At 50.1% G+C, this 23,730-nt stretch overlaps 1 protein-coding gene across 5 annotated transcripts in view; it reads right to left on the bottom strand.

The window, feature by feature from the left end:
• CORO6 (coronin 6) overlaps nt 1-22,509 on the bottom strand; it is a 28,549-nt gene extending 6,040 nt beyond the window's left edge. The window contains exons 1-8 of one of the 5 annotated variants that reach the window (XM_081844225.1): nt 22,185-22,509; nt 21,635-21,878; nt 14,034-14,249; nt 7,350-7,472; nt 6,130-6,259; nt 5,453-5,634; nt 3,893-4,012; nt 2,064-2,183 (exon numbers count right to left, since the gene is read on the bottom strand). In XM_081844225.1, coding sequence (XP_081700351.1) covers nt 2,064-2,183; nt 3,893-4,012; nt 5,453-5,634; nt 6,130-6,259; nt 7,350-7,472; nt 14,034-14,231 — 873 coding nt within the window. In that variant the 5' untranslated portion in view covers nt 14,232-14,249; nt 21,635-21,878; nt 22,185-22,509. The remainder of the gene's footprint in view (nt 1-2,063; nt 2,184-3,892; nt 4,013-5,452; nt 5,635-6,129; nt 6,260-7,349; nt 7,473-14,033; nt 14,250-21,634; nt 21,879-22,184) is intronic. The other 4 variants (XM_081844223.1, XM_081844221.1, XM_081844224.1 and 1 more) reach the window with 4 other exon arrangements.
• Nucleotides 22,510-23,730: the final 1,221 nt, after the last annotated feature.

Below are 23,730 nucleotides of genomic sequence, written 5' to 3'. Positions count from 1 at the left end.
TCTTTGCCTTTCCCCTGCCCCCAGGTAGGGGTGGGTCCTCCCAACTAGAAACCCTATCTCTTCTTTCAGAAGTCCCAGTTCCTATGTTTTGCACACTTAAGAACACAGCATTCCCAGCATGCACTGCGATTTTCATGCCCCCCCCCACTCCCCACAAGCACACATACTTCTGCAAATCCACACCACTGCAAGGTTCCAGGAACATGGAATTTGCCTCTAATGGTGGCTGAATTAGAATCCAACTATCCTTATACTCAGGGGAATGTGGTAAAGTTGGCCTCCTGCACAATGCATGATGGGGGATGAAGTCCTCAATGCCACCTAGTCCAACACTGACAAGGCACTGAAAGACTACATCTCCCAGGAAGCAACTTAGAGATGCGCCCTTCAGTGGCCAAACAGGGAAACGACGACAGGTGAAGGGATGAACCTCAGATAGTCACCTCTATTAATTTCAGTGGGTCTACTCTGAGTAGGACTAATGTTAGCTATAGCCCACACCTGTCTTAGAATCTTAGAACTGGAGAGTTGGAAGGGACCACGAGGGTCATCTAATCTAAACCCCTGTAATGCAGAAATATTTTGCCCAACATGGGACTCAAACCCACAACCCTGAGATGCTCTACCGACTGAGAAATGCAAATTAGTTCAATTGCCCACTTGCCTTGTCAGTGAGCAAGAAGCAGCTATAACGCCTGATTCTTTGTATGCGTGTGAATTAGAGCCGCGTTTCCCAAAGTTGGGTCTCCGGCTGTTTTTTCAGACTACAATTCCCATCATCCCTGGCTACTGGTCTTGCTATAAATAATAAATAATAAATTTATTATTTATACCCTGCCCATCTGGCTGGGTCCCCCCAGCCACTCTGGGCCGCTTCCAACAAAACACTAAAATACAAGAACCTATTAAACATTAAAAGCTTCCCTAAACAGGGCTGCCTTTAGATGTCTTCTAAAAGTTTGGTAGTTATTTTACTCTTTGACATCTGATGGGAGGGCATTCCCAGGGTGGGCGCCACTACCGAGAAGGCCCTCTGCCTGGTTCCCTGTAACCTGGCTTCTCGCAGCTGGACCGAGGCCATTTAGGGCTTTCAAGGTCAGCACCAACACTTTGAATTGTGCTCGGAAACGTACTGGGAGCCAGTGTAGGTCTTTCAATACCAGTGTTATGTGGTCTTGGCGGCCACTCCCAGTCACCAGTCTAGCTGCCGCATTCTGGATTAATTGTAGTTTCTGGGTCACCTTCAAAGGTAGCCCCATGTAGAGTGCATTGCAGTAGTCCAAGCGGGAGATAACCAGAGCATACACCACTCTGGCGAGACAGTCTGCGGGCAGGGAGGGTCTCATCCTGTGTACCAGATGGAGCTGGTAAACAGCCGCCCTGGACACAGAATTAACCTGCGCCTCCATGGACAGCTGTGAGTCCAGAATGACTCCCAGGCTGAGAACCTGGTCCTTCAGGGGCACAGTTACCCCATTCAGGACCAGGGAATCCCACACCCCACACCCGCCCGCCCCCTGTCCCCCAAAAACAGTACTTCTGTCTTGTCAGGATTCAATCTGTTAGTTGCCATCCATCCATCCTCCAACTGCCTCCAGACACTCACACAGGACCTTCACCGCCTTCACTGGTTCTGATTTGAAAGAGAGGTAGAGCTGGGTGTCATCCGCAGACTGATGAACACCCGGCCCAAACCACCTGATGATCTCTCCCAGCAGCTGCATGTAGATGTTGGGAGATAATGGGAATTGTAGTCCAAAACATTTGGAGACCCAAGTTTGGGAAACATTGAATTAGAGGATACAGGATGCTGGACCTTTGGATCCAGGGGCATCTGATGTTTTTTAAAGCTGCCCTGCTGGAAATTATGGTGTCCCTCTGATGTTCCTCTGCGCATTAATGCCTTTGAGCACATGTCTCCTCGCCTGAACTTTGCAGCTGCCCTGGCCTGGCCTGTCTCTAAACACTCGGCGTGCCGGGAGAGGTGGCAATGTCGCAGAAAGCGCCCAGGTTCCCGGGGGGGGGGGTGGGAAAACACTCCACACCATGCGTGGCCCAGCTACCGGATCCCAGAGTCCCAGCTCTCGCTGGCTCATGCGAGTGAACCCTGTGGTGAAGACGAGTCCGTCGCGGGTGAAGACGGCCCTCATCGGCCGCATCCCTTCGTGGGGGGCAAACCTTTCCTGGGGCGAGCAGGGGAGAGAAAGGGTTAAAAGGGTGTGTCGAAAGGAAAAGGGAGGAGCCGGAGGAGGTGAAAAGGATGGAGAGGTTGCTGGCTGGGAGCTGCTGCTGCTGCCCCTGGAGATTTCTCAAGGAATTTTTAAATTTTAATTTTTAATAAAACTCGCTGTGTGGTGGGAGAGCCCTGTTAATTCTCAGGTGGTTTTTTTACTCTAGAGGTGCGCACCCCAAGCGGCAAAACTGAGAAAAAGCCACAGAGGGCAGCATCAGATTAATCTACGTCATGGGGTTGTTGTGAGGATAAAATAGAGGGGAAGAATTATGTATACCACCTTGTGCTCTTTAAACGAAAGGTGGGATATAATAATAATAATACTACATTTAGAGTACATTATTTCCCCCAAGAATCCTGGGAACTGTAATTTAACCCCCACAAAATGCTACAATTCCCAGCGCCCTTAACAAACTACACTTCCCAAGATTCTTCGGAGGAAAGTGAATGGGCTTTAAAATGAAGGGTGTGTCCAGAGTCAGTGTTTCCCAACATGACCAAGAAGTCACAGAGGAAATATGCTTCTCTGAACAAGACCATGTTGTGAACTGAGGCTAAGGGCTAGAACCCAGAACCACCAGCAAAATCAGAATTTTTAAAAATTTAAATAAATCTGTCTCAACCTTTCCCTCTTATCTCCGTTCACATCTTGCAGCTTGCAGATCATGGAACAGAGAGCAAGGGTAGCCCTACCAGATGTGCCTGGTCGCCTGGGGCGAGTTGAAACTGGCTCCAGGCAACCAGTTCAAAAAGTTTTCTAAATGATGGGGGGGGGGAGAGACAGTGAGCTGCCTTGTTTCCCCACCTGCCCCCCATTGATAATGAAAGGGGAAACTGTGGTCAGTACACATTTTTGGTAGGCCTTTGTTGTCGTTTAGACAGCTTCTATCCAAATGTGATTTTGGTTTTAAATGCAGTGTAAGGTAGTCTTTCGGGATGTGGGTGGCGCTGTGGGTTAAACCACAGAGCCTAGGACTTGCCGATCAGAAGGTCGGTGATTCGAATCCCCGCGACAGGGTGAGCTCCCGTTGCTCAGTCCCTGCTCCTGCCCACCTAGCAGTTCGAAAGCACGTCAAAGTGCAAGTAGATAAATAGTTACCGCTCCGGCGGGAAGGTAAACAGCGTTTCCCTGTGCTGCTCTGGTTCGCCAGAAGTGGCTTAGTCCTGCTGGCCACATGACCTGGAAGCTGTACGCCGGCTCCCTCGGCCAATAAAGCGAGATGAGTGCCGCAACCCCAGAGTCAGCCACGACTGGACCTAATGGTCAGGGGTCCCTTTACCTTTTTAAGGTAGTCTCTATGGGAGTATATTGTATTCAATTATGGGGTATCAGAGTTTTTAGGGGGCTAACCAGGCTGGGATAGCAGGCTTGTTGGTTTTTGAATGCCTGATGTAGTTTTTTTTCAATTTCGTTGTTCTGTATGGGACAATGGCAATAAAGATTATCGTATCATACTGTTTCCTCCAAAAATACCAGCGGTGATTCCCTGGTTGGTACTCTTCATTCAGTACTGGGATCTGGGTTCCAATATGCTCTCCTTCCCTCTCCTCTCCTCCTGCTGATAGAAAGGCCAGGATAGACCCCCCCACCCCAAGAGAAACACACACACACACACCCCTCCCCACCATCCGCCATGCAAACCCCTCCCCAAGCCATACCAAGTCCCAAAGCGCTAGCTGCCGCTCGCTCATCTTGCTAAACCCGGTGGTGAAGACTTTGCCATCGGCCATGAAGATGGCTCGGACGGGACGGGCGCCTTCGTGGGGCTTGAATTTCTCCTGGCGGCCGCAGGGTTAAGCAGGTTAGGACCAAACAGAGAGATAGACACACACACACACAAGGTTAGTACAGGTCCAAGTAAGAGCACACTCCGGAGAGAGGAGGAAGAAGGAACACAGCTCTTTGCCGGGACAATCGCAGGAAGGGAGAGCTGCTCCTGCGTTCGAATCCTGCTCGAGGGCTTGGCCCAGGCACTTGGTTGGCCACTGAGGCTGACACGGAGCACTCACATCCCTTTAACATAGAGGCTCACTTTTACGTTTGTGCGAGGGCATAATGGGGGACGAATCCTAAAGGAGGATGCTTTGGGTCTGAGACAGAAGCAGATCTGGTTTTGTAAGCTGCGTCCCAGTTAACAGATCGCAAAAAAAGCCCAGTTAACTGCCATAAACAGACAGATCGGTGCTGTTTTGCCCCTTCCCAGATGGAAAGAGTCAGAGCTCACTGGGAGAGCATCTGCCTTGAATGCAGAACGTACCAGGATCTTAATGGTATCTCCAGGCAGGGCTGGGAAATGCTCCCACCTAGAACCCTGCTTTGCTGCTGCCAGTCAGTGCAGACAATACTGGGCCAGATGGACCAAGAGTCTAACTCAGCCTAAGGCAGCTTCCTCTCCAGACCAGATATTTCTTTTGAACCATGAGGACTACAATCTTACTTCTCCTGCCACTCTTCATCACGATGTGAGCAGGAGCGCTCCGCGCCGCGGGCTCATTTGGGATGTCAAAGAGGCTCATCCATGAAAAAAGCAAAATAAAATAAAATACCTTGGAACTTCCTGCCTATTGATATCAGACATCTGCCTTCCCTGTCCCTTTTTGGGGCACCTGCTAAACCCATTTTTGTTTAGACAAGCCTAAACAAGTGGCAAGAGTTTTAATCTGTTTTTAATTTATTGTTATTTTAACATTTTGAAAGCTTTAAATGATTTCTGCAATTTTTTTCTGAGCGATAACTTTCATGTTCTATCCCTTTTTGTAAACTGCTTTGCGGTTTTCTACAATCAAGCAGTGTATAACTTTTATGAAATAAATAAATACATATATTTAAAAGCATTGGCTAGGCAACGCCCCACTGCTAAGCTTGTGGACAGTGTGGGGAGAAAAGTACCCCTGAGTGTGCCTGAAGAGTGGGTCTCTGAGCATGTGCAAAGTCCGCCCACCACTTCCGCTACGAGCGGTCAAGCATCTCAGGAGCTCCAGCTCCTATTGTCCCCAACCATTGAGCATGCTGGCTGATCGAAGCTGGAGTCTAGCAACAGACCTGCAGGCCCACAGGTCCCCTGTCCCAGGTCCAAGGGAATCTGAGCCACGACGCTTACCCTTAGATGTCTGTCCCAGGGCAGGGAGTGGAGAGAGGGAAGGGGAGACAAGCCAGGGAGCAGGAGAGGCTGTCCACACATGCTCAGTGGCAGGCTGGGGCCAGCAGCGGCTACTCACTGCCACAACCAGGTGTTGCCGGGGGTCAATGATCCGCAGGTGCTTGTCCTTGCAGGTGGTGACAAAGAGGCTCCCGTTGTGGTTCCAGCAGACATTGTAGATGAGGTCGGTGTGCAGGTCATCGAGGGTCAGGAGCGCCTCCCCAGTGCCCACGTTCCAGAGGATGATGACGTTGTCGCCCCCTGCAGGAAGGAAGGGGAGTTGGAAAAGGGCCAAAATGAGGCATCAGTCAGCCTGGCGTGACAGAACAGTCAGCTGCAGTGAGAGCTGCAATCCTGAAACATTTGGAGGGCATCACATTGCAGGAAGGCTGATCTAGACAAATATCTTACTATATACATATACATGTAAGGCTGTCGTCACGCTGCAGTTCTTGTGGCTGCCAGTAGGTGGCCATGCCTACTCCAGCAGGACAAAAGGGTGGCAGGAGGTCCAGGTGAGCTGTTTTAGCAGACGATGGGCCAGGAAGGCACTTGATGTTGTATTTGAATCCTACCTTTCTTCCAAGGAGCTCAAAACAGCAGTCTCTGCCAACCCGGTGTCCTCCAAACATTTCGGGCCACAATTCCCATCAGTCCTAGCCAGCACAGCCAATGGCTTGGGATGCTGGGAGCTGGAGGCTTGAAATAACCGTACCAGGCACAGCGAGGGGCCTGAATCTGGGGAGAGGGTCTTACCTGCGCTCAGTAGGATGTTGCGTGCTGTGGGGTGCCAGGTCAGGATCCCCACACGCTTGGAATGCCCTTCGAGGGTGACGACTGGCTCCGTCAGGTTGCGCATAGGGATGTAGTCAGGGATCTGCCAGACCTGGTGGGACAAAGAGGCGGCGATGGAGACGGCGGCAGCTCAGAGGCATTCAGCACCCGCTCTGCGTGCAGAAGGTCCCAGGTTCTAGCCCCAATAGCATCTCCAGTTGGGGTTGGGATAAGGCTCTCCCTGCCTGGAACCCCAGGGAAATGCTGCCGGCCAGTGCAGACCAAACTGAGCTAAATGGGCCAATGGTTTGCTCCTATTTAAACCAGCCCTTTCATTAAGAACCATGAGGACTAGGAACTTGTTCCAATTTTACGGGAGAGGGCACTGCAGCTCTGTGACAGGTCACCTGCTTTGCATGCAGAAGGTCCCAAGGTCAATCCCTGGCACCTTCAGGTAGGGACGGGGTCACCCCCCGATTCAAACCTTGGAGAGCAGCTGCCAGTCAGTGTAGGCAATTGTGAACTCAATGGACCTTACTCCGGATAAGGCAGCTGCCTACATTCCCTGAGCTCATAAATAAAGATAAACACATACATTTTTAAAAAAAAGTTATCCATGGAGGGCACTTTGGTGTCCTTTGCGAAAGGAGAAGAAAAAGGGGAGGAAGAGAATTTTTTTGAGGGGGGGGGATCAGAGGAAGCTGCTGCCTTCTTCATTCCCACCCCCCGGCCAAGGCCACAGAGCCAACTATTCTTAGTTGCTGAGTTGTCGTGCGCCGAGCTATTCTTAGCCCAAAATGCTGCATCATACCTAGCAAGTCAGACGCCAGGCTGAGCAACCGGCCGGCCATCTATAAACAGCCCCGACACCTTTTCCAGTGATTTAAAGGCGAACGGCCATACTTTTTGGTTTGGAAAAGGAGGCTGGTTCTGTGTGCTTCAAGTCACGTGAAGAGGGACCTTAAAAACCCCGACCTGATGCTTTTGAATCGTCTCCCCCCGTGCCACCTCCATAAAATGCTGTTGTACTACACCCAGGCTCCCAAATTGATGAGGTGTCTACAGGTACCCAACCACGTCCAGTACATGCCCCCTTTGCTGATCAGAAACACCCTTCCCTCTAAAAATACGAGGAAATTGCCAAAACTCAGGAAATTTCCCAGGACTCTCCACGCTTTTGCTCCAAAGGTGCCCTCGCTTACCATGACTGTTGTGTCCTCGGAGGCACTGGCAATGACGTTGTCATTGTGGGGACACCAGTCAATGTCCAGCACGGGGGCCGTATGCCCTGTCACCAAGGGGATGTTCTTGTCCACACGGCCAGTCTGTAAACACACAGAGATCTTGGGAATTTCTGGGAAAGGCAGCCCTCCTCTCCCCACACAATTGACCCACAAAAAGATGGCCAACCTACTAAAGGTTTCCTGACGCCTACTCCTTGGGAGAAAGGCGATGACAAACCTAGACAGCATCTTAAAAAGCAGAGACATCACCTTGCCAACAAAGGTCCGTTTAGTTAAAGCTATGGTTTTCCCACTAGTGATGTATGGAAGTGAGAGCTGGACCATAAAGAAGGCTGATCGCCGAAGAATGGATGCTTTTGAATTCTGGTGCTGGAGGAGACTCTGGAGAGTCCCATGGACTGCAAGAAGATCAAACCTCTCCATTCTGAAGGAAATCAGCCCTGAGTGCTCACTGGAAGGACAGATCCTGAAGCTGAGGCTCCAAGACTTTGGCCACCTCATGAGAAGAGAAGACTCCCTGGAAAAGACCCTGGTGTTGGGAAAGATGGAGGGCACAAGGAGAAGGGGACGACAGAGGACGAGATGGTTGGACAGTGTTCTCGAAGCTACGAACATGAGCCTGACGAAAACTGCGGGAGGCAGTGGAAGACAGGAGTGCCTGGCGTGCTCTGGTCCAGGGGTCATGAAGAGTCGGACACGACTAAACAACTAAACAACAACAGGTCACAAAACTTTTTTCAGCCAACAGTGAAGTATACAGTGGTACCTCAGGTGACATACGCTTCAGGTTACAGACTCCGCTAACCCAGAAATAGTACCTCGGGTTAAGAACTTTGCTTCAGGATGAGAACAGAAATCGTGCTCCAGCGCTGCAGCAGCAGCAGGAGGCCCCATTAGCTAAAGTGGTGCTTCAGGTTAAGAACAGCTTCAGGTTAAGAACAGACCTCCAGAACGAATTAAGTTCTTAACCTGAGGTACCACTGTATTATCAATTCATAGAATACTAAGAGTCGTCAGGGGGACTCATGGGTCATCTAGTCCAGCCCAGAGCTAGAAGAATCTAGAGCGAGAGCATCTCCAGGAGATGTCTGTCCAACCTCTGCTTGAGGGAATGCTCCAGGGCCCAGTGTTTCCCAAGCTTGGGTCTCCAGCTGTTTTTGAACTACAACTCCCATCATCCCTAGCTGGCAGGACCAATGGTCAGAGATGATGGGAACTGTAGTCCAAAAACAGCTGGAGACCCAAGCTTGGGAAACACTGGTCTAGGCAAATGGTTCCATCACTGAACCGTTCTTACCAGAGAATCGTAAAGTTGGAAGGGACCACGAGGGTCACCCAGTCCAACCTCTGCAGTGCAGGAGTCTCGAACCCACGACTCTGAGATGAAGAGTCTCCTGCTCTACCAGCCGAGATATCCCACCCTCTGCCTTAGCCGCACGACCTTGAGAGAGCCGGCCTTGTCAGGCGGGCCGATCCCCCTGCGTCACGCAGTAAACAGCCCAGCTGGAAACTTGACCCGTGGAAAAAGTGATCCCCCCACCCAACTTCCTGCCATCATTTCAATTGTTCCCGAAGTGAGTCATTCATTATTGTGAGCACAGCGCTGTCCCCAGAAAGGCCAACTGCTCTCGTCCGTCTCTCAACCGCCGCCTGGGAGGGGAGGGAAAGTTTTGGACCTTGGCGAGGCCCTTCAGAGGCTGGGAGGGCACCAGCGGGCATCAGGAAGGAAAAGACAGGGAGAAAGGAAAGCAAGGGATGGAGGGTGGGGGGCAGAGGTCCTGCAAAGACAAAGCTGGAAAATGGACACATCAGAGGGGTTTCAGTCCACATTTCAACCATGTCTTACTCAGAGCTGATCGGCCGAAATTCACGGACCCAAGATGAGTCACTCCCTTTGTTTTCAACGGATCTGCTCAGGGTAGAATGAGCGTTTTGTACAACTCCTTGGGGGTTTTATGACGTCCTTTTAATTGGACACAGCAGCGCAAGACATAAAACGGCGAATTACCTTCACGTACAAAAGGAGCCCTGCCTGCAAGTGACACAAAAGCAGGAGGAACTGCAGACACATTGGAGGACAAAGTCAAAAAACTGAAAAGGAGCTTTGCCTTAGCCAGAGAGCCGTGGCAATAAAAGATATCTGGTTCATAGAGGATAAATTATTATTTATTATTATTATTATTATTATTATTATTATTATTATTATTGACAGGATTCTGAATCAGGGTGTCAAATCTCTCTCCCCTCAGTTATGTAGGATGGCTGGGTGCAAAGCAGATTGGGGCTACTGCATCTTTAAGATACATGTGCAGAAGGATTTTCCTGCACAATTAAAGATGCAAGAGTCCCCTGTGCTCATGTAAGAATATCAGAAGAGCCTGGCTGCTGGATCAGGCCAGTGGCCCATCAAGTCCAGCCTCCTGTTCAGTGGCCTAACAGAGACCATCACTAGCCTCCTCAGGGGAAGAGACCTGTCCTGTTGCAAAATGCCAGCAAGGTTGATTCTGTAAGTAAATCCTTATAACAACTACCACAAGACCATCAACTGTTCCAGCCTTCCAGATTCCCTGTCCAGAATGAAAAACCAGGAGAGGGGGGACACCATTTTATTAAAGGCTTCAGTCCTGAAAGACCAGGGAAGGAAAGGTTTGGGGGTGCCCCTTCCGCATCTCGGCCATTGACTTATGTGGCATCAACACAGGTTTCCATCTTACTCCTCTCCATATTGTAATGTTTCCATCAAACCACTGGGGAGACACTTTTTCCCTTTAAGTTTTACAACATTTACTTTTTAAAAAAGTTTTTTCAATATTTTAAAAGTTTTAAAATAAAATTAAAATTTTATTTTTAATTGCACTGTTTTAACACACATGGTGAGTTTGCCACCCTGGGCTCCTTTGGACATAAGGACAGAATAGACATTTAATCAATAATGATCAGCGGTATTCAACCAAGAGGTCCAGCACTGAGGGCCTTCTGGCAGTTCCCTCCCTGTTAGAAGTGAGGTTACAGGGAACCAGGCAGAGAGCCTTCTCGGTGGTGGCGCCTGCCCTGTGGAATGTCCTCCCATTAGATGTCAAGGAGATAAACAACCACCTGACTTTTAGATGACATCTGAAGGCAGCCCTGTATTGGTAAGTTTTTAATGTCTGATGCTGTATTGTTTTTAATATTTGGTTGGGAGCCACCCAGAGTGGCTGGGGAAACCCAGCCAGATGGGCGGGGTATAAATAAATTATTGTTGCCATTGTTGTTGTTTTAATCAGAGTTAGACCTACTGAAATTAACAAGTGTGACTCAGCCTGCAATCCTATACTCATGTACCCACTGAGATCTATGGGGCTGACCTCTGAGTAGAACTGTACAGGATTGCAAACTAAATTAGGTCCATTAATTTCAATAGGTCTACTCTGCGTGAAACATAAGTTGGAACACAACCTAGCAATAACCGGCACCATCACTGGAGAAACACAAGCGGTTTCTTTATGCATACCCCACCTTGACTCCAAGGACTTCAGGGTGACGTACATGGCTCTCTTCCTCCCGCCCCCCCCCCCCCATATCCTCAGAACAACCCTGTGAGGTAGGTCAGTCTGAGAGTGAGTGGCTGGCTTGAGGTCATCTAATGAGCTCCGTGGCAGAGCAGGTATTTGAACTCTGGTCTTGCGCCCAGAGTCCTAGTCCAACCACGACATCACAATGGCCCACAATTGTGCAGTTCAAGTTGTCAAAAATGCTTATTATGCTTAGATGCCTCTATGCATTTGTGTCAATGGGTCTGCTGGAGTTATGCGAAAGAACTCTGTGAGGTTGCAAAAACGTCTAAGCCGTAGGTTTATGAATGGAAGCATCATTTGATTCACTTAAAAGGATCAAGCTATTAGTAACAGCTAGGGCCATGTTTGCTATCTTCTATAAAACAAAATAAAAACCTACTTTCATTCTGGTGTGTTACTATAATTAGGAAATGTACGAGAGGGAGATACTAACAACAATTAGCGGTTCTTTTTAACAGTAAATATTCATTGAAAAATCAAAACCCTATCACAGAGACATAAATCTCCAAAAAAGAAGGTGGCCCCTGTTAAGGGAGGACTCAATGATCTTCAATCAGTTCATTGGTGAATGGATTAATCAGCTGCGGTTACATCAATTAATCAGCTGGCAAATCCATTTAAATTGGGTGACAGCCTCCAGATTTTAGAAGACCAGGAAATTATGTTGCTGGTTTAATACAGAGACCTAATTTATTGAGGAAGGGGACCTTCCACAACTCATTTCTCCCCACCCACCACTCCTGCAACTTTATGGGGATGCTAAGGGGGTGATATATTCAGATCCCCACAAAGTAAAATGCTTCCTTGGACCTCCTTCTAAGCAGCAGCCCCAGCCTGGGCAAGGGGCCTTTCCATTCTTATGGTAACACAAAAATGGCCCCCTCAGAAAGGAGAATGGCAGGTGGTCTCCTTTCTCCTACAACCACACACATGCCCCCTGCTGAGGCAGCTGGGACCCCCCCCCCCCGAAACCCTGCTGTGCCTGAGGCCATACCCAGGATATTGGGGCATGTGTGGTGGAGAGATAAAAAAAACAGCTCTTGAGAATTCAAACGCAAGGTTGCATAACAATAAGAGGTAATAATTCTTCCCAAGAATGGATGCAGGAACAGAAGGGGGGGTGTTCAGGCAACTTCTCCCCCCTAAAAAAGGCTAGGATTGAGCAAATGCACAGAGACCTCCGGCAGCTTTTCATGGTCATGCCAAAAGGGAGAATTTTGATCAATTCTGCTTCTCCCAAACACCAGGAGGTGAGAAGCAAGGGTGCCCAGATTTCAAGGTGATGCTGGACCAAAGTACAGGTGATACACAGACGCAGCAAAGGTGAGTCAGGGCTGTACCCCTTCCAGGGCTGTCCCACAGAAGACGGAGCAATCTTGTTTTCTCCTAGGGGAGGACCCGAACCAATGGCTTCAAGCTGGGGTCAGCAAACTTTTTCAGCAGGGGGGCGGTCCACTGTCCCTCAGACCTTGTGGGGGGCCGGACTATATTTTGAATTTTTTTTTTTTTAAGGGATTCCGATGCCCCACAAAAAACCCAGAGATGCATTTTAAATAAAAGGACACATCTACTCATGTAAAAACACCCTGATTCCCGGACCGTTTGTGGGCCAGATTTAGAAGGCGATTAGGCCAGATCCGGCCCCCGGGCCTTAGTTTGCCTACCCATGGCTTCAAGACACAAGGAAGGGCACCCAACTCAATATCAGCAAGAACTTTCTGAGGGTAAGAGCTGTTTGACAACAGAACCTTCAATGGAGGTTTTAGAAGAAGAGGTTGGACGGCCATCTATCACGGAGGGTATTCCCTGAGATTCCTGCCTTGCAGGGGGTTGGAATGGATGACCTTTGGGGGTCTCTTCCAACTCTGCAATTCTGTGACTCTGTGAATAGTCTGAAGGGCATCAGACTTCCCACCTCGGCTGAAGTGGCTACCAACGTGAAGCTCTTCAACCCTCAGCAAAAATATTACCTTGTCCAGCAGGGATGAGGGGGCTGCCCTCCATAAGAACATAAAGAGAGCTTAGTGGATCAGGCCAGTGCCCATCTAGCAGAAGCGATTTTAGGATAGCATGACCAGTTTGGCTGCATTGGGTGCCAGCGGCGTAGAACTGAGGGCAAGAGTCACGGGGCAATTTTAACATCACACAGGGTGCTGCTGAAATGTGTCCTCTTCTAAAGCCATCCAAGTCGGCAGCCATCATTACCTCCTGCTGCAGTGAGTTCCATGGATTAACTATACCCTAAGTGAATACGGATTTTCTTATCCCTGTCCCGAATCGTCTAATGTTCTGCTGGGAGTTGTAGTCAACCACCTCTGGCCTACAACTCCCAGTAGCCCAAGTGTGGCTGGGGATGATGGGAGTTGGAGCCCAGCAATGAAGAGGGGTCTGCTAGGTACCCTCCTCCCGCTGAGACAAGCCAAAAAACTCCCTCCACACTCCGGGGCAGAAGTCAACTGGCCCACTTCACCGGATTGTTGCAAAGAGATAATGAATGGAAAGTGCTCTGAATATATAGATCCCACCTTGCAGGAAAAGAATGGATGCTTTTGAATTCTGGTGCTGGAGGAGACTCTGGAGAGTCCCATGGACTGCAAGAAGATCAAACCTCTCCATTCTGAAGGAAATCAGCCCTGAGTGCTCACTGGAAGGACAGATCCTGAAGCTGAGGCTCCAAGACTTTGGCCACCTCATGAGAAGAGAAGACTCCCTGGAAAAGACCCTGATGTTGGGAAAGATGGAGGGCACAAGGAGAAGGGGACGACAGAGGACGAGATGGTTGGACAGTGTTCTCGAAGCTACCAGCATGAGGTTGACCAAACTGCGGGAGGCAGTGGAAGACAGGAGTGCCTGGCGTGCTCTGGTCCAGGGGGTCACAAAGAGTCGGACACGACTAAACAACTAAACAACAACAACAACAGCACCTTGCAGGATTGTTGCAAAGAGATAATGAATGCAAAGTGCTTTGACTATATAAATATTGAATGCTATGCAAGTCATTATTAGCCGAACAACCATTCGCAATCATCAGCCTCCTCCTCCTTCAAACATGCTCCCTCCCGCCAGCGGAGAGAGGGGAACGTACCTTGGCCAGGGGTAAAACCATGAAGGCCCCCCCACCGCCAGACTCCACAATGATGGCCACGAATTTGGGGTTGACGGCGCAGAAGGAGCTGTCCCATGTAACCTTGGAGACCCGGATGTCCTCGTACATCTGGTCCGCCTTGACCGGCTGACCAAAGACATGCCGGAACTTGCTCTGGCGCACCACCCGGCGACTCATGGCGGAGGGATCCTGCTTCTTTGGGGGGGGGGCAGAAGGGAAGGGTGGACACAGAAGGAGAAAGAGGGGGTCAGCAGGGGACAAACAGAAGAAGCACACCCAACCCCAAGCCAAGCCCGTTGACCTACGAGATCGCCTTGCCCCATAGAGTGCTCTGATCTGAGGAACTGGCACAACCGCTCTGTAGTGTGGCTGTGCCTGCACCTCTGGAACTCCCTGCCTCTTGATGGCCGGCAGCTGCCTTCCCTGTACTCTTTCCAGCTCCTTCGTAAACATTCCTGTTTAGATAAGCCTACCCAGACGTTTAGAAAGCCGGTGTGAGTTTTCACCTGTTTTTAGTCTACTGTTATTTAGTCTTATATTACTGTCATCAGCTTTCCTCAGCGATGTTTTTATGGTTTGATCTTTTCTGTATACTACTCTGAGTTTGTTTCGTGTTGCCATTTTTTTTACAATCAAGCAGTACACAAATATTTTAGGAAACAAATAAACCCTTCCAAAAGACCTGAAAATGTAGCCCACATGATATACCCCACTTTTTTATATTAAAATCCCCTCAATTTTTTATTCTAAATAAGGGGGAGCTGCAACAAAGTGTTGCAGTGCATCTTCCTTTCTCCACAAGAGTGCCCCTGTTCAGGGATCCAGCCACCTATTATTTTTTCCAGGATACTCTATCCCATACATCCCATTTTAATTTTTCATTCCCTCTCCTTTTCCTCTCCTTGGCTATTTTTAATTTTTTTTGGGGGGGGGGGACAGAGAGAGTGGAGGAGAAAGCTTAGGAATTTCCCCTCAATATTTTTTCTGCTTCTGTAAACTCCAGCATCTTCTCACACTTTCCCCCCCACCCGCAATAGCAATTCCATTTTCACTCCAATCCCATCAGGGAGTTAGTTTTTTTTTTTAATAAAAAAACAACAAGAACCCTGTATTGCTTTTGCACTGCTAATTCAATCACAGCATTGATAAAATTCAAAACTGGTGCCATGAACTAGTTATGCAAATCAAGAAAATATATGTGTGTGTGTGTGTGTGTTTGTCTATATCACGCAACATATATATACACACAGAGAGATATCAATATTGTTTGCGTCCAATACTAGTCTGGCTCAGAGTAGACCCATTTAAAGTAATGGGCATGGCTAACTTAGGCATGTTCATTTCAACAGGCCTACTCTGAGTAGAACTCGGTTGAATAGAACCTGCATATTTTTGTTTTTGTCAGTTATACATAAAGAAGTAGTAAAGTTATTCCATTATTTGCCCACTGTCAAACCTCAGGCTATGTAAGTGCCTTGGGGCAAGGAACTAGCTTTTCAATTTTTCATTCCATCAGATCAGATGGCCACTAGCTCCCTCCTTAAATCACAGCTGTCCTCAGCATGGACAGATGTGCCTCTGGGGTGTTTGAAGGCAGTTCATGGACCTCCTCTCTGTCACAGCACTAGAAGGTAGACCAGACTTATTAGACCAATACTGCAGATGGGAGGAATGAGGCCGAGAGCAAGAGAAATGCTGCGGTTTTCCAGCATCGACCTAGTAAAGCCTACAGCTAGTTGAGACTTCTCACCCCAGAACACTGAGCTTTCAATGCCTAAAACTGTGCCCTGGCATGCACATTTCATCCTGCAGCTGGAGTTCCACTGATTCCAGAAGAACATTGCTTTGCTGGGCCAGAGCAAAGCCCCATCTAGGTCAGCACTGTGTGTCTGCAGCAGTTGGTCAGATGCATCATGGAAGCTGATGTGCAAGGCACTAAGGGGATTGGCTGGCCCCTCTTTATATCCTCAACGCCTGGTATTCACAGGTAGGCCACACCTGCACATGAAGGTTTTGTGAAGTTGGCATTGCTAACAGTAACCCTCCTCCTCCTCCTTTGTCCAGCTCTTCTGAAAAAAGCCATCTAGTGCTAGGGGCCATATCTTCTAGCTGTGAAAAGGTAAAGGTAAAGGTAAAGGGACCCCTGACCATTAGGTCCAGTCGTGGCCGACTCTGGGGTTGCAGCGCTCATCTCGCTTTACTGGCCGAGGGAGCCGGCGTGCAGCTTCCGGGTCATGTGGCCAGCATGACTAAGCCGCTTCCGGTGAACCAGAGCAGCACACGGAAATGCCGTTTACCTTCCCGCCAGAGCGCTACCTATTGATCTACTTGCACTTTGACGTGCTTTCGAACTGGTAGGTTGGTAGGAGCAGGGACCGAGCAACGGGAGCTCACCCTGTCGCGGGGATTCGAACCGCCGACCTTCTGATTGGCAAGTCCTAGGCTCTGTGATTTAACCCACAGCGCCACCCACATGGCCTTCTAGCTGTAACTCGTAGTAAATAGTAATTAATTTTTATCAATGCAGTTATTATTGTTATAGTCATAGAATCATAGAATCATAGAATCATAGAGTTGGAAGAGACCACAAGGGCTATGGAGTCCAACCCCCTGCCAAGCAGGAAACACCATCAGAGCACTCCTGACATATGGTTGTCAAGCCTCTGCTTAAAGACCTCCAAAGAAGGAGACTCCACCACACTCCTTGGCAGCAAATTCCACTGTCGAACAGCTCTTACTGTCAGGAAGTTCTTCCTAATGTTTAGGTGGAATCTTCTTTCTTGTAGTTTGGATCCATTGCTCCGTGTCCGCTTCTCTGGAGCAGCAGAAAACAACCTTTCTCCCTCCTCTATGTGACATCCTTTTATATATTTGAACATGGCTATCATATCACCCCTTAACCTCCTCTTCTCCAGGCTAAACATGCCCAGCTCCCTTAGCCGTTCCTCATAAGGCATCGTTTCCAGGCCTTTGACCATTTTGGTTGCCCTCCTCTGGACACGTTCCAGTTTGTCAGTGTCTTTCTTGAACTGTGGTGCCCAGAACTGGACACAGTACTCCAGGTGAGGTCTGACCAGAGCAGAATACAGTGGCACTATTACTTCCCTTGATCTAGATGCTATACTCCTATTGATGCAGCCCAGAATTGCATTGGCTTTTTTAGCTGCCACATCACACTGTTGGCTCATGTCAAGTTTGTGGTCAACCAAGACTCCTAGATCCTTTTCACATGTACTGCTCTCAAGCCAGGTGTCACCCATCTTGTATTTGTGCCTCTCATTTTTTTTGCCCAAGTGCAATACTTTACATTTCTCCCTGTTAAAATTCATCTTGTTTGTTTTGGTCCAGTTCTCTAATCTGTCAAGGTCGTTTTGAAGTGTGATCCTGTCCTCTGGGGTGTTAGCCACCCCTCCCAGTTTGGTGTCATCTGCAAATTTGATCAGGATGCCCTTGAGTCCATCATCCATGTCGTTGATAAAGATGTTGAATAAGACCGGGCCCAAGACAGAACCCTGTGGCACCCCACTAGTCACTCTTCTCCAGGATGAAGAGGAACCATTGATGAGCACCCTTTGGGTTCGGTCAGTCAGCCAGTTACAAATCCACCAGTCATATCCCACCTTTCCTTCAAGGAGCTCATGAGGGGGGTGCACATGGTCCGGTCCTCCCCATCATATCCTTGCAACAACCCTGTGAACTAGGCTAGGCTGAGAGAAACAGTGACTGGCCCAAGGTTACATCCCATGAGCTTTCACAGCTGAGCGAGGATTAAACCCTGATCTCCCAGGTCCCAACCACTATACCACACTGTCTCTCTCATTTGTTGATCGTGCAAAGGAGCTCTCTTCCCTCTGTTCTGAGTCTCCGGCCAGGTTTCACTGCACGACCCCCACGTTCCACCAGCATGGGGAAAAGAGGGAGAAAGATCTCACTCTAATGGGTCTTGAGGTCATTTTTGCCGACCCAAAAAGCCCCCCACGAAAGAGCCCCCCTCAAGTCGGCTCCCTGAAGCATGCACACTCAGACGTACACACAACCCCAAGTCCTGGTTGCAAAGATAGACACCAATCTCGCCAGTGGATTCAAGTTGCAAGGAAGGAGATTCCGACTAAACATTAGGAAGAACTTTCTGGGGGTAAGAGCTGTTTGACTGTGGAACAGACTCCCTTGGAAGGTGGTGGACTCTCCTTTCTTGGAGGTTATTATTATTATTATTATTATTAAGGTTATTGTTACTGTTGTTGTTGTTGTTGTTGTTGTTGTTGTTGTTAATGCCCTGCCCATCTGGCTGGCTTTCCCCAGCCACTCTGGGCGGCTTCCTGTGTATATAAAACCATATTAAAAACTTATTTAAGCAGAAGTTGGATGGCTCTGTATCATGGATGCTTTAGCAGAGATTCCTGCATTGCAGGGGGTGGACTAGATGACTCCCACGACCCCTTCCGACTCTACAATTCTATGATTCTATGTCAGTTCCTAGATATCCACTTGCTGTTCCTATGTTTACACACACACACACACACACACACACACACAATTTCTTAGGCAGCACCATCAGCATGCATGATGCTTAGCTTAAAGGCTACAAGAGGACAGGGGTCCTGTCCCTGATGGGTGTTACAATCTGAAACTGAACATTGCAAGGAGGGAGAGAACTGGAGGAGAAAAGGGGAGCAGTGGGGTGTGTTAAAACATTGTAAGTCTCAATGGGGCAGGGCTGGGGAATGCCTGTGTCCCCCGTTGTGGCAAGCGCCCATAATAATAATAATAATAATAATTTATTATTTATACCCCGCCCATCTGGCTGAGTTTCCCCAGCCACTCTGGGCGGCTCCCAATCAGTATTAAAAACAATACAGCATTACATATTAAAAACATCCCTGAACAGGGCTGCCTTAAGATGTCTTCTGAACGTCAGATAATTCTTTATCTCTTTGACATCTGATGGGAGGGCGTTCCACAGGGCGGGCGCCACTACCGAGAAGGCCCTCTGTCTGGTTCCCTGTAACCTCACTTCTCGCAATGAGGGAACCGCCAGAAGGCCCTCGGCGCTGGATCTCAGTGTCCGGGCTGAACGATGGGGGTGGAGACGCTCCTTCAGGTAAACAGGACCGAGGCCGTTTAGGGCTTTAAAGGTCAGCACCAACACTTTGAATTGTGCTCGGAAACGTGCTGGGAGCCAATGCAGATCTCTCAGAACCGGTGTTATGTGGTCCCGGCGGCCACTCCCAGTCACCAGTCTAGCTGCCGCATTCTGGATTAATTGCAGTTTCCGGGTCACCTTCAAAGGTAGCCCCACGTAGAGCGCATTGCAGTAGTCCAAGCGTGAGATAACTAGAGCATGCACCACTCTGGCGAGACAGTCCGCGGGGAGGTAGGGTCTTAGCCTGCGTACCAGGTGGAGCTGGTAGACAGCTGCCCTGGACACAGAGTTAATCTGCGCCTCCATGGACAGCTGTGAGTCCAAAATGACTCCCAGGCTGCGCACCTGGTCCTTCAGGGGCACAGTTACCCCATTCAGGACCAGGGAATCCTCCACACCTGCCCGCCTCCTGTCCCCCAAAAACAGTACTTCTGTCTTGTCAGGATTCAACCTCAATCTGTTAGCCGCCATCCAACCTCCAACCGCCTCCAGGCACTCACACAGGACCTTCACCGCCTTCACTGGTTCTGATTTAAAGGAGAGGTAGAGCTGGGTGTCATCTGCATACTGATGAACACCCAGTCCAAACCCCCTGATGATCTCTCCCAGCGGCTTCATATAGATATTAAAAAGCATGGGGGAGAGGACAGAACCCTGAGGCACCCCACAAGTGAGAGCCCAGGGGTCTGAACATTCATCCCCCACCACCACCTTCTGGACACGGCCCAGGAGGAAGGAGCGGAACCACTGTATAACAGTGCCCCCAGCTCCCAGCCCCTCTAGACGGTCCAGAAGGATGTTATGGTCGATGGTGTCAAAGGCCGCTGAGAGATCCAGCAGAACTAGGAAACAGCTCTCACCTTTGTCCCTAGCCCGCCGGAGATCATCAACCAGCGCGACCAAGGCAGTTTCAGTCCCATGGTGAGGCCTGAATCCCGATTGGAAGGGATCCAAATGGTCCGTTTCCTCCAGGCGTGCTTGGAGTTGTTCAGCAACCACCCGCTCAATCACCTTGCCCAAGAATGGCAGATTTGAGACTGGGCGATAGTTGGCCAAATTGGCCGGGTCTAAAGATGTTTTTTTAAGAAGCGGTTTAATGACCGCCTCTTTCAGCGGGTCTGGGAAGGCTCCCTCATGGAGGGAAGCGTTCACCACCCCGCAAAGCCCATCGCCCAGCCCTTCCCGGCTCGCTTTTATCAGCCAGGATGGGCAAGGATCAAGGAGACAGGTGGTCGGTTTCACTCGTCCAAGCAGCCTGTCCACATCCTCGGAGGTAACAGATTGGAATTGATCCCATGTAACAGGACCAGACAGAACTCTAGCACTCTCCCGCCCTGGCCCTGCTCCCACGGTGGAGTCTACCTCCTTCTGAATCTGAGCGATTTTATCTGCAAAAAACTTTGCAAAAGCATTGCAGGAGATCTTGGGGTCCCTACCAGGCCCCGTTGGTACAGGTGGTTCTGATAGATTGCGAACCACCTGAAAAAGTCTCCTGCTGCTGTTTTCTGCAGATGCAATGGAGGCGGTGAAGAAGGCCCTCTTCGCCGTCGCCATTGCCACTTGGTAGGCTCGACGTTGAGCTCTAACCCGTGTCCGGTCTGATTCAGAATGAGTTTTCCGCCACCGGCGCTCTAGCCGTCTCAACGATTGTTTCATCACCCTCAGCTCCGGGGAAAACCACGGGGCTGTCCGGGCTCCATGCAATCGGAGAGGGCGCTTCGGAGCCAGACAGTCAATAGCCCTGGTTAACTCCGCATTCCAGCGGGCCACCAGGGAATCAGCTGAAAGGCCATCAACTTGGGATAGAGCATCCCCTACCACTCTCTGGAAGCCAATTGGATCCATTAAGTGGCAGGGGCGGACCATCCGAATCGGTCCCACCTCCCTGCGGAGGGGAAGGGTTGCGGAGAAGTCCAGTTGCACCAGGAAGTGATCTGACCATGGCACTTCTTTTGTTTCACTTTTAGTTAATGTCAGATCACCAGCATCCGTAATGCTATCAATTCTTAACACCGAACATGCTGCCTGCTGGGGGTTTAGGAGCCCAACAACATCTGCAGATGATCTCCAGCCCTAAATTAGGGCACATTAAGCCACACTAAGACCCACAAAAAGCAAACATGAGTACCTAACTTAATTTCTTTTATTTGTTTCCTTTGGCTATTTACATACCATGAAATCTCTAAAGTTTAAACGTGGCATAGAAAAAAGATTACAAGGCAGGCGGAGAGACAGACAGTGAATAAAATCAATGGGGCGAATGGGGGTGGAATACACACAGAGACAAACCCACCAACTTCAATGGGTTCATTTAGTTGGGTACAGGCCTAAGTAGTTATTAACTCACACACACGCGGTGGGTCATGCAAAGCACAGGCACGGGTATCGAACTTGACAGTCCTGGCATCATGCACGGGAAACGCGTACACGCATTCACCTGATCGTGTGAACGCGCAGGAGGTGCAGGCAGAAAGGTGGAAGAAGAAAGCCCCCCAAGGACCTCTTTGCGCAAAGACGAAACCCGCTCCGGGGCTCCGGGAGGGTGGGGGCGAAGAGGAAGCGTTCCTTTCCAGGGAAGCCACCGGTTTTTTTTTTTCAATGGGCCCTCGGAGAAGGCGGCAAAAAGGGTCGAAGCCGGAACTCCTCCCCGGCGCTGCGGCGGCTATAGAAGGCGAGGCGCTCTGCAAGGCAAACCCCAGAGGTCACTTTCCTAATATAGCCTGGCTTCTGCAGCGGCTCTGGGTTTGGAGCGGAGGGGGGAGGGGATATTGGGGGGGGCAGGCTGGAGGGGGGGCGAGCAAGCAAGAAGAGCTTCTTTCCCGTGTGCACGGATCGTCCGTCTGCTGAGCAGCCTGCAGTTTTTGGGGGGGGGGGCGGAAGGAAAGAAAGGGCCCCCCTTCCCTCTCCATTTTACGCACCTGCGCCCAGGTCTCTCCAAGGGCGCACGGCGTTTGGGGAGGTTGGGAGGGGGGCGTCCTGCGCCTTACCTAGATTTCCAGGGATCGGGGGCGCGGGAGGAGGAGGAGGAGGAGGAAGCGGGGCGCCGTCCCGGGGCCTGGGGACTCTCTGCTCGCTCCGTCCGGGCGCTGCCAAGCTGGGTGGCGTCCTCCGGGGCGGGCGGGCTGGCACGCAGCGCCTGGCGCAGGGGCCTCAATGCGGTTGGAGGGAAGAGCAGCTGCTGCTGCTGCTGCGGCCGCCGCCGCTGCCGCCACCATCTCAGGTCTCCAGCGCTCGTTTCTCCCCCCCCCCCCCCAGCGAGGGAGGGGGCGACAGCTGCGAGCCCCCCTCCTTGGGGAATGGGCGGCCGCCTCCAGAGGCCCAGCCAAGCCCTGGAAAGGGCATCTGGCAAGGGAGAGGAGAGACCCCCCTCCCCCTTTTAATACGGCTCCCGGGTGTGTGTGTGTGTGATAATTTCTCTCTTTAAAAGCAAGCCCCGTTGGGCGAGCAAGCAGAAGGCCCCCTCTATATCGCAGCCCCCCCCCCCCCGTTTGCAAAAGGGCATGAAGGCAGAGCGCGCTCTCTCTCTCCCCTGCGATAGACTGCGACTGGATAGGGAGGTTCCACTGGGCGCTCACTAAGGATTTGTAGGCACAAGCGCCGTGAGCAAGCAGGATCACTCGGACTAAACCTCACAGACATAATGGAATTGTGCCGACTAGATATTCTAATACTGTAACTGTTTCAGAATTGACACCAGAGTTTGGGTTTTTCCTCTTCCCACCCTGTTGCTTTCCCCTTGTGTTGTGAATTTTTCTTTTTTAATTCTTCAGCTTCATCTGTTTTTTGTTTATTTCTCTTTTTTAGCCTGTCCTCCAGACACTCCAGGGTTCGGTACATCCATGAAGATATATAATGCATTTTTTTAAAAAACGTTTTAAATGTATGTGCATGTCAAATAGGTCCCTTCTGGTAGCGCTGAGGTTTAATTTATTGGGAGAGAAAGGAGGGGCAGGTGGTGGGTAAGCACTCTGTACAGAGATGGGCTGGAAACATTTTAAATGCTTGATGTACTCACCTTCAGCCTCACTGTAACCATTAGTTGGTGTTGCCCCCGTGTGAACCCAGAGGACACATTTAAAGCTGCTTATTTATTTATCAGGGACGTGGGTGGCGCTGTGGGTTAAACCAGAGCCTAGGACTTGCCAATCAGAAGGTCGGCGGTTCGAATCCCCGCGACGGGGTGAGCTCCCGTTGCTCAGTCCCTGCTCCTGCCCACCTACCAGTTCGAAAGCACGTCAAAGTGCAAGTAGTTAAGTAGGTACCGCTCCGGCGGGAAGGTAAATGGCGTTTCCATGCACTGCTCTGGTTCGCCAGGAGCGGCTTAGTCATGCTGGCCACATGACCCGGAAGCTGTACGCCGGCTCCCTCGGCCTATAGAGCGAGATGAGTGCCACAACCCCAGAGTCGGCCACGACTAGACCTAATGGTCAGGGGTCCCTTTACCCTGTACCTTATTTGTTTATCATATTTATACCCCACCTTCCTCAAAAGAGCTCAAGGTGATCTCCAGCCCATTTTGCCCTCACAAGAACC

This window comes from Podarcis erhardii (assembly GCF_964252035.2).
Source record: "Podarcis erhardii genome assembly, chromosome: 16".
In the NCBI taxonomy this organism is placed as follows: Eukaryota; Metazoa; Chordata; class Lepidosauria; order Squamata; family Lacertidae; genus Podarcis; species Podarcis erhardii.
The sequence above is the reverse complement of the archived record's forward strand: the minus strand, read 5'-3'. Positions and strand labels throughout refer to the sequence as shown.